Source organism: Terrapene carolina, unplaced genomic scaffold (genome assembly GCF_002925995.2).
Source record: "Terrapene carolina triunguis isolate 2854851 unplaced genomic scaffold, T_m_triunguis-2.0 Scaffold695, whole genome shotgun sequence".
In the NCBI taxonomy this organism is placed as follows: domain Eukaryota; kingdom Metazoa; phylum Chordata; order Testudines; family Emydidae; genus Terrapene; species Terrapene triunguis.
In genome coordinates this window covers 866,192-877,268 of record NW_020665046.1, presented here as the reverse complement: position 1 = coordinate 877,268, position 11,077 = coordinate 866,192, and the positions used below count along the sequence as shown (strand labels likewise).

Genomic DNA, 11,077 nt, shown 5'->3' with positions numbered 1-11,077 from the left:
CAACTATCTGCAAATAACCTATAATAGTTCCCCTTTAAGCATCTCCTGAAAAGCCCCCCCTTAGCCCTTGTCAAAATCCCCCGGAAAATGACATGTACTAAGTCTTAAGAAATGTACCCAAGCTAGGGCCAAGCACCACCCTTGCGGAAAACCACCGAATGTCCCCATGCCCAATTACACCCACTTCTCGGAACATTAAGAAAGAGGGCGAGGGGAGGAGGGAAGAGTGACCCCAACCCAACACCCCAGCTCGTGACTAACGCGTGTTCACCCAAAGCCCGGCTTGTGATTTGTCCCCGAGCTCGTGTCCACTATATGCCCAGCTTATGATTGGTTCTTAATTTCTTAACTAATGACGTATTAATTGTATCATGCTTGTGGTTTTAGTAAATAAAAGCAGCCTGCGTGCTGCTGTTCGGTGTGCCAGCTTTCGAGCTGCACCCCAGTGCGCACTGGTTTGTATTGCAATAAAGGCCTCAGGCTCTGAGTCTGTGAACTAAAATCACTGCGTGGGTGATTCTTGCCACGACACCCCCAAATGAAATTTCATCGAAAGTCACATGTTTCTCAAAACATTGTGATGAAAACTGTTTTTCAATGAGAAACAGTTTTGATGACAAATTTCTGACTCCCTCTAGGACTGAGATTAACAAAGAACTTTGTTTCCATATCACCAGGAGGAGAGGGAGGTGAAAGTAGCAAATGCACCGAGTACACACTTGCTTGTGGTAATTATTATGTGGTGTCACTTTGAGAAGTGGCAATCAGGTGTCTGTAACAGCCTGTATCCTTATGTTCACCCTTTTTACAAGACTATGATTATTTTTGAACTAAGTATCATTTGAAAACTTGTAATGTGATGAACATTATTGTCCTGGTAAAATATGTGTGGCAACATCATATGTGACGTTATAAAATTCTACTTTGTAAGACATGTTCCAAGTCTTGGGAAACAGTTTCAAACCAATTCTCCAGAAATAAAAGGCTAGGCAGCACCTCAGCCAGGTGTCAGCATAATCAAATGAACTATCACCTGATTAAGCCGCCATTCTTTGGCAGGAACAAAGGTGTGAGCAAGAAAGTTACATGTTGGCAAAGGAACAGCTGGAAGTTCCTGTCTCACAGACTTGCTGTCTCCTGAACCCCAGCTGGAAATGATTCTGAAAGAGCAGGAAAAGATATAAAAATGAGGAACAGAGGACACAAATCATCTCTCTCTTCATCTCTACTCATGGCACTGACAACTCTTGAAAGGCAAAGGAAGCATCATTAGACTGGGAAGAGATCCTGGCTGAAAGATCCAGCCAGTCTGCAGAAGAATATGTGGTGAGAGAGACCCTTTTGCTTTAAGTTCACTTAGCTTGTTAAGTTAGGTATTAGTTTGCGTTTTACCTTTTATTTCTTTGTAACCAATTCTGACTTTTATGCCTCATTAAAGTAATTATTTAAAATCTATCTTTCTATAGTTAATATTCTGGTTTTTATTGTTTTATCTAAACCAGTGTGTTTGGGAACTCCCATTTGAGATAGCAGGGTTTGTGCACATCATCTTCTATTAATAAAATGTCAGACTTTCTATGAGTTTGTATTGTCCAGGAGAGAGCTTCGCAGAACAAGCCACACATTTCTGGGGACAAGTCTGGGACTGGGAGTTTGCTGGTGTGGCCCTGCAATGCAATTCATGGGTGGCTGGCTAAACACTCACACATAAAGCTGGGAGTCATTTACATGCTAGAGGCTGTGTCTGAGCAGACCAGGAGTTGTTGCTCTCAAAGCGAAGCAGTGTAAAAGGCACCCTAATTTGGAGAATTCAGGGGACATACCGTCCATCAGTCCAGATTGTACCCCGGGGAATGTTCCAGTGTCTAAATAACTTAGTGGGACATATCAGGCTTAGTCTTAGAGTTAATGAAAATAATGTATTTTATTTCTTACTCTAAGAACAAATCTGATCTAACATGGAACTGGAAGCATTAAAGAAATTGTTGTATGCACTGAAACATCTTCCCCTTCTGTCAGTCTGCCTTGAGCTTTGTAATTATTTACAGATATATCTACGTATTGTGCAGTGACCTGTCTGTCTGATGTCACCTCCTGCTGCTGGGATGCCTTTGGGAGACACTGAGAAATCTTTCCCCTCCCAAGCCCACCACGATCTGCCGATGTGGGGAGCTCCTGAAGTTGCGGACACCAAGCTGAGCTCTCTTCAGCCTCCCTCCTTACGGCTCTACAATCCTTCCTCAATCATCCTGCTCTCCAGGCAACGCCAGCAGACCTCCTGGCTGACACTCGAGCCACCTGTTCGTGGGACCCCCGTCACCATTCCCAGAGCTCCCTCCCCGAGATCCCCACACACTGTCCCCTTGACAAACCTCCCCCTCTTCTGGCAATGTCAGCAGCTTCAGCTGTTCCTTCACCCCACATACTGTGATATCATCAACCGCACCCTATAGCTCCACTGTTGTGCTCTTACTCCAGTAACATCCCGCCCCCCCAACCTATAACCCCCCGTGCTGTGTGCTGACCCCAGTAATACCCCACCCCTGCCCTATAACCAACCCCTGCTGTGCTACCACCCCAGAAACACACCCCACCCCCAACCTATAAGCCCCTCTGCTGTGCACTGACCCCAGTAACACACTGCCCCCTGCCCTATAGCCCCCTGTAGTGGGGCGGAGGGGCCTCCCACTGAGCCAGAGGGGTAGGGATCACTGAGCTCCCTGGTGGGTAGAGCCAGGCCAGGCCTGCCACACATGCTGGAAGCTAAGGGGCGGTACGGGAAGTATAAGAGGTGGGGCCTCTAGCCCAGTTGAGCCTGAGCCAGAGAAGGAGATGGATATCCCAAACCTGCTGCAGGCCCTGGGCTCTGCATCGAGCCATGGAGCACCCTGACCCCAGAGGAAGCTGAGAGTGGAGCGGAGCGACTAGGATTGCCGGCGGCTCAATACCCCGATGAGACAGAGGACCCTTGGGCTATGGAACCCCTTGGCCAGACGGTGGTAAGAAGCAGTCCAAAGGAAACCAGACTTTGGTCCCCCTGCTGCCAACTCCACCCCTATGATGGCAGCCTCCCCAACGTAGGCCAAATGGTCTGTGTTCGCCTGCTGTGGGACTCCGCCCTTCCCTACCAAAGGGGCCTGGAGTTCTGGCGCTAATTCCCTGAGACTGCTTGGTGCCCCAGTGCTGTAGTGAGGCGAAGTGGCCTCCCGCTGAACCAGAGGGGGAGGAATGATCGCTAATGCACTACACCCCTGGCCGTGCTCTCACCCCTGGGAACACCCCGCCTGGCAGCCCCCCCCCCCCCCCCCCCCCCCCCCCCCCCCCGGCTGTGCTCTCACCCTGGGGACGCCCTGCTCCCCTGTTTAATGCACTTCTAAAGGGGCTCAGATATTACAGTGATGGGCACGGTATAAGGAGCTGTACGGAACAGACTAGTGTCCTCCAGGCGCTCCTCCCCCTCCCCCCCCCGCATAACCCTCTCTCTGCACTCTCTCTGCAGTTGTGCCGTCACCGCCAGGAGCCCCTGTTTCATGGTGTTTGTGACAGTTAGAGCTGAGTGTAACCCTGTGAAAATCCTCCAGCACACTCGGGGCGGGGAGGGGAGGCAGGGCCTGAGACCCACACTAGGGAGGGGGCATATCGGGCAGACTCTATCTGTGCAGGGCTGTGCTGCCGCCCAGTTGCCCTAGTGACTGTGGCCTGTCCCCTTCTCCCAGCTGCTGTATAAATAGAGGTGCCGAGCAGCAGAGAGCTCCTGGCAGCCACCATGCAGGGACTGAGGCTGCTGTGTTGCTGCGTGGCGTCTCTCCTGCTCCTCGGGGCTGCAGGTAAGGCCCACCTCTGCTCCCCACTGCCTAGGGGGCTAGGGCCCCCGGACACTGTCAGGGGTTGTGCATTGTGTGTGCTGAGGTTCTGGGGCCCTTCCCTTGCCTCAGCTGTGCCCCTCTCTGCCAGCTCCCCTGTTCTGTGTGGGCACAACAGGGGGATTGTCTGGCCTGTCCCCTGCTCCAGGGCAGTGACTGTACCCCCAGCCCGCAGCTGGGGTGTGCAAGCCACTCAGGTCTAGGGCAGGTGCCTAGAAAGCACTGGGTATGGCATGAGTAGAACCCTGTAGGGAGCTGTCGAACTCGGAGGCCCCTGGGGGGTATCTTGGCTTGAACTGACCCGGGCAGCCCCCGTGCCTTTTGGGGGCAGCTGCCATGATGCAGTGAGGCTGTCCTGCAGCAGGCAGGCGTGTGGGGGGGTGTTCTTTTGCTGTGTCCATGTTGCATGCGAAGGGCAGACTTTGATGCAGCGGGTGGGTTATTTCTGCGCGGTGGCTGGGCATTATATTGGGCCTGCCCGTGCGCTGGAGTCACTCCGGAGTCAGGGACTCCGTGAATGTCCCAGCCGTGGGAGGCAGCGCAGGAGCACGGCAACTATCCAATGCCTGATTTTTTTTCTGTGCTGCACTGGGGGAGGCTGGGCTGCATTTTACCGTGGGGCACGGTGGTGGTGTGTGTGCGGGGGTTCCTCTCCGTTTCCTTGCCCTGATGTTGCAGATGTGCCAGGCAAAATGTAGGTGCAGTTCGGTATTTTGAGTCACATCCCCAGGACCTCCCCTCGGCCCCCCACTTTCTCCCCCATGCATAGGGCAGTGACCCCATGCCATCATAGGGCCCAGCTCCACGGATTCCTGGGCTGTGTGTGGCTGCTTCCTGCAGGCTTCTCTCCTTTGGGTTGCTGTCGGAGGAATGGGGCAAGCAAATCAGCATTACCCTTGCTTGCCCTTGAGTTAATTTGGTCTCTCTTTGCTACACGGGCTGGGGCTGCGTATCCCAGGCGGCTGCAAGGTGGCTAAGTATGGAAACAGCCTTGTAACTGGACGCCGAGCTCCCCACAGCCCTCCCGCCCCTCCTCCCCCTCCGCTTCCCCAGCCTCTCCCACCATGGCCATACCCAGCTGCTGCCTTCTAGCATTGTCACACAGGGGACTGGCAGCAGGAGTTTTATCCTTTTAAGGACATCCTTTATCATTCACAAGAACAAGAGGGGAGAGTGGCTGACAGATCCCAGCTCTCCCTCCAGTGTGTCCTGGGCTCCGAAGGTTATTCCCCAAGCTGAGCATGAATGTGGAACGGCTTGGCACCGGGAGGGCCAGGAGAGGATTCAGCCCTCCTTGGCGGTGGAATGGTTCGGTAGCTGCTACTGCAGCCTCAGGGCTGGGGCAAGAAGAATGGCCCGTGGAGCCATGTGCTGGGGCGTCGATCAGCCCCTCCCCTGTGCCCATTGACGCTCAGGAGGGGTGGAGCCCTGCACGGGCTTCTGGTGTCCTGAATCACATCAACTTGGCTGCATTGCACTCTGGAGTGGAGAGGAGCATTTGGGCAGACAAGGTCCTTCCGGAGGCCGCGTCTATACGGACCATCTGGGCGGGATTTGGTGCCATCAGCGCCTGCTTGGGCATGCCCGGCCATGTGACACCGTCGCTGGCAGGGCCCACCAGAGCCCGAGCCAGAATGGCAGGAGTCCCCCAGATTCTCAGCATGGGTGCCCAGAGAGAAACTGGGAACATGTCATGGTGGGACGCGCAGAGCACAGCGTTCCACTGCCTCACAATCCATGGATGGGGAGGGCACAAGTGGCACCCCAAGGGGGCTGGCAGGGAGCTGTCTGGGAACTGTCAGACACATCCTGGATCCCTTCTCAGCTCTGACCTCCCATCTGCTTCTCTGGTCCATAACCTCAGAGCTGTCCCCGAGCCCAGCTCTCCTGTGTACCTCACTCTGCCACACACTGCATGTGCAGGTACCACCCTGCATGTGCCACTTCCTCCGCTCAGACTGCTGGGTGGCAGCCCTCCCTCACACTCCAACACGGGGACACCTGGAACCCATCCCCTGCTGCGGCCTGCACAAATCCGCCCGTCTCTTCCCACGCCCTCCCTCTACCCTGCCAAGTCTGCTCAGCTCTATCCCTAGCTCCCGTCCTTGGCCAGCCACTGCCACCGCACCAGCTACTTGCCTCCTCATGCCTTGCCCATTTCCCATCCCCAGGTAATGTGCCAAGCAACATATACGGTCAGTCCCATTTGAATCATTTGCATACTGGAATCCTATTGGTTTCATCATTATGATGTCACAATCATGAATTAAAGTCTACATCGAATGTCAGTCAGGGGAGGTTTGCCCTCATGCCACCTGGGCCATAGCCTTTACAGAGGGATGGGAAAGCCGTGGCACCTACCAAGACTTGAGGTCAGGGATGCGTGTTTTGCTCCTCCCCTTCCTCCTAATAGCGACAGTTGCAGGGAAGGGTTTCTCCCATGGGCTGGGAAGGAAGTGGAGAGATTAGCATTTCTATTTTTATGTACTTAGGAGACACTCAGATGCTCCCCTCACTGGAGTCACACAAGTATCTAGAAAGACAGCTGGTTTTTCCGGCAGCTACTGCTGAGCCCACCAACCCCTCAAACAGGAGCGGCACTTCTCGCTTTGTGTTAGTGACTGTAGCAGCTATGCAAGGGAGGAGTTACTTTCTTCTGCACACGTGGGGCCTCAAATAATCTGCCTTACCCATTTTTAAAAAGCAATTCAGTTTTCCCCTTTTAAATAAATGACTCCCCCCCCCCATGCACATACACATATACACCCCCTGCTGCGCAGCATGCACCTGTCCAACTCTGAGTTCCTTGCTGGTTGCCCGTCACATCGCTCTAGCTGTGTGTGTGGCAGGAATACCATGGGGAAGTCACAGAGACGCTGCATAAGACGTCTTGTGCGCTCTCTGCAAACCCTTCCCATACCAGTCAATGCCCATAATCAGATCAATGCCTTTTGCAGTCCCGTCACTATAGATTGTATCATCTCTTATATGTGCACTTCACTATCACAGCTGGAAATTGTGCCTTGTTCTGCAGTGGTAAGAGTTTTCATCAGGGGCCCCGGGTGGCATTGTTGCTGGTTTTCCATGGCTATGCATTGTTTTTAGGGTTCCCAGGTACATGTAGCATATACAGGACTGAGCCATTGTGATGCCAGGGACTAGACCTGGGCAGCATCTCTTGCTGGGGGGCACGGATGGGCTAGGATAAAATAGGGCCTGCTCAAGCCAGTGCCTTTGTGGAGCTACAGCATAGTTTTCCCCTCTTCCCTGCCTATTTCTGTGCTGCTCTTTTGTGTACTTCCTCGTTTTGCTTTGTGTCATGTGACAGTGGTAACGAATCACAAGAGAGAGCCACTTTCTTCTAGCGCGGAACAAGGAACTTTAATGGACTACAGGAAACAGTGTCATTCCTGAACCCCCTCTGCAGAGCTGCTGCCTCAAACCCTCTCCAGCCCCGTCAGGTTCCTGCTATAGATTTAAGGAAACATGCATCCCCTGCTGGCAGCAAGAGAAAACTGTGACATCCCAGGAGACGGTGTGTTCTCACATGACCTCCACCCAGAAGCTGGTGTCCTGCAGGAATGGAAGATCAGATGTATGAGGAGGAATGAGCAAGGCAGCTAAAAATATATAGTCTGGAAAGAAGAAGGCTCGGGGACACAGGGTTGCAGCCTATAAAAATACCTAGATATTGCAGCACAACCTGAGAATTATGCTGTGGGGCCATTTACATAACTTATTGCAAAAGCTCTCTGGCTCTGCCTTTGGCCTCACTGGCGGCAGTGTGACTTGCTGAGTGCAGTGCAGCTACTCCTTATTTACATGGGTGGAAGTAAGAGCAGAATCCACCACAAACTATTGGAACAAGTTACCAAGGGAGGAGGGTGGATTCTCCATCAGTGACAATTTTAAAATCAAGACTGGATGTTTTTCTAAAAGATCTGCTCTAGGAATTATTTTGGGGACGTTCCCTGTTCCATGTTCTAAAGGAGGTCACACTAGATGATCAAAATGGTCCCTTCTGGCCTTCGAATCTATGAACCTATGTTCAGGTCATGTCCAGTTAGGAGTTCATGATGGGCCTAGTAACAGAGAGGTTACGTAGGTGTCTTCATGGTGCTTTCGCCATCAGAGAGGCATTCCGCGAGTCACTTTTCAGCCTGTATTAATGGGGTGTCTTTCACATCACGTTTTTCTTGTTTTCTTTCTTTTTCTAATTTTAGTTTATGGGAATTTTGTCTAATTCTCCAGGTTTTAGGTCTATATTTGATGGCTTATAGTAGAAATATATTCTCCTTGCTATCACATCGCCGACTGTATATTTTGTATGTATTTTGGCTTCCAGGGAAGATTATTCCCTGTGATTTTTACCATGTAATGAAGCATTTAAGGAACAACATAATTTATGATTAAAAATAAACTCCATTGAGGTAACAGTATAAATGAAAGAAGAGAATTGTTCAGACTTGACCAATGGCAGCATAAGAAGCTATGACTTGAATCTAAGGAAGGATTCAACTAGGGTAGAAACCAGGAATAGGGTTTTTAATAGCAAGGCCCAGACAGCAAATAAAGATGGAAACAATTTTTTTATACAAAGAGATATAGGGGAGTTTGTGAAAAATGCTGTTTTTTTTTTTCAGAAATGTTTGCACGTGTGGTTGGTTGGTTTTTTCAAAAATCTCCACTGATTTGCAAAATAAATAAATAAATAAAGTGCTAATTTCCATTGAATTTTCACTGAATTTTTTATTGCTAGTTTTTATTTTTCCAAAAACCGACTTCTCAGTAACAGAAAAATTTCAGTCTCCATTTTGAGAACCTTTTTGATTAAACATTCAATTTAAAAAATTTTGAAAAAAAAAAAAATCAGGAAAAATGGGTCATGTTCGAACCCTGCAAAATGGAAAGAATGTCAAAATGTCAACTTTGTTTTTCAATTTTTTATTTATTATTAATTATTATTATTTTATTTTATCATCAGCTTTGCTCTCAAAAGAAAAGGGTTGAGACACTTTCACTGGTAGTGTTTAAGAGCAGGCTGAAGAAGGTGTTAGCAAGCAAGAGAGAGAATTCTGTACAATTCAGGTATGACCAAAATGGTCTTTTCTTCTGTGAGTCTGATTAAACTGCAATTACATGCCATGTCGTTGTGACAGATGTCAAACTAAGAATGCTGAGAGCCAGTTCTTCTCTCAGATACACCCCTGCAGCCCCATTAATGCCAACGAGATTGCTTGGGTGTGGGCAGCAGCAGACTATTAGTGTTTTAAAATTAGAATCAGTTGTCTGATTCTTCAGTGAACAGATTGATTGTTGATTCATAAGACTGGAGACATTTATAGAACATAAGTCACATTTTACACCATGTAAAATACACCTCTACCCCGATATAACGCTGTCCTCGGGAGCCAAAAAATCTTACCGCGTTATAGGTTATATCGAACTTGCTTTGATCCGCCGGAGTGTGCAGCCCCGCCCCCCCCGGAACACTGCTTTACCACGTTATATCCGAATTCGTGTTATATCAGGTCGCATTATATCGGGGTAGAGGTGTATTGTCTGATGCATGTTGCAGTCTGAAGTGGGTACCTGTAGAGCTTTGTTGGAAAACCTAGTGAGAATCTGCGGTGAATTAACTGGATCTAAAACCTGAGTGTCTTTTACTTGAGCTGAAGTACCAGGTACATTAGTTCAGAGGCAGGAGCAGACTCATAGTCTTCTCTATATGGTCTTGCCACTAGAGGGGGACAGAGCCGCACCATTTTTGAGTGGGTTACTGTACTGCAGTGGTTTTCAACCTGTGGTCCACAGACCCCTGGGGCTCCGCAGACTATGTCTAAGATTGCCAAAGGGGTCCACACCTCCATTAGAAATTTTTTAGGGGTCCACAAATGAAAAAGGGTTGAAAGCCACAGCTCCACTGGTATCCAAACCTTGTGATGAAACACTCCATATTATAGCTGAGAAAATATTTTCATATTGGAGCTGCTGTGCACCCCTATAGTGCTCTCTTTCAATGAACGGGCTCACAGGCAAGAAAACTCAGGGCAACAGTGACTTTTAGAGAATATTCCCAGAGATCAACTTTCAAAGGTGTAAATGGGAGTATTTGTGCCAGACACCTGATTCCGAGGGTTATGCTCCTCATCCAGTCAGGGTAAGGAAATAATACCATGTGACCTATGTGTGCAATCAAAATGAACTCAAATGTTGAATGCTGGAGTACTGGCAAAAGAGCTGCTCGCATCCAACGGAGCAAGAATTATTCACCCGAGGCGGGGGTGGGGGGGATTCCAGAGGAAATGGATACTGGAAAATTGTAAGGCGCTCGTTCACAGTTCCCAAACAGGAAAGAACCCCCCTCTCTCCTACTCCCCCTACACATGAAATTCATCAGCTAATAATCCCTAAGAATCACGTGTTCAGATCTGATATTATTGTGCAGCAGCTGTTGCAATTTTATCTCCTTGGGATAGACCAACAGGTGTGAGATTACATCACACAGTAACGCTACACTATGCAAATCCATACATGGGCCGGGCCTGTCTGTGGCTGTGATCACAGGTGCTGCTGGGCTCGGTTCGTGGGATCTCCTTGGGTGTGAGGCCACCTTTCTCAGCTTTTCTGGGTGTTTTGTGCCTAATGTGGTCTGTACTTGTGTAGTAGTAGGGTTTTATGTTTGTATTTTGTATAATTTAAAATGAAGGAGAAAGAATAATAATATAGCATGTATTAAATGTGTTGGTGTATGATTTGACCATATTCTGCCAGCCACCCTTTCAGAAAGCAGAAAGGAATGGCCTAATGGGCCATTGGTAGAGATGCATCAGCCAGAATCTGTGTCTGTGCTGAATTCAAGACAGTGACAGACCTTTTAGGGTCACCACTTAGTTGTAGGTTTAGCATTTTAAAATAAGTAAAAGAATGCAATGGTTGTTTTTCTCTTGCGTTGCAATTTGATGTTTCTGTTCAAATGTTCTGTGTATATCAATTCTGTGTTGTGTGTGAATAAGGAATGTGTGTTAAGAGCAGGGCCGGCTCCAGGCACCAGCCCTCCAAGCATGTGCTTGGGGCGGCACCTGGAGGGGGGCGGCGCTCACCCGGGGAGAGCGGGGCCGCGGCCGGGCTCACCGCCCTCCCCCCAGCGCTCCGGCCGGCCGGGGCGAGTGGGGCCCCGGCCGGGCTCGCCGCCCTCCCCCCGGCGCTCCGGC

The 11,077-nt window shown here is 49.8% G+C and overlaps 1 protein-coding gene across 3 annotated transcripts in view; it reads left to right on the top strand.

The window, feature by feature from the left end:
- The first annotated feature begins 3,676 nt into the window (after nucleotides 1-3,676).
- SRL (sarcalumenin) overlaps nucleotides 3,677-11,077 on the top strand; it is a 93,870-nt gene continuing 86,469 nt past the window's right edge. For 2 of the 3 annotated variants that reach the window (XM_026659807.1, XM_024215119.2), the window contains exon 1: nucleotides 3,678-3,827. In XM_026659807.1, coding sequence (XP_026515592.1) covers nucleotides 3,767-3,827 — 61 coding nt within the window. In that variant the 5' untranslated portion in view covers nucleotides 3,678-3,766. Of the gene's footprint in view, nucleotides 3,828-11,077 lie in introns of all 3 variants that reach the window. The other variant, XM_026659806.1, reaches the window with a different exon arrangement.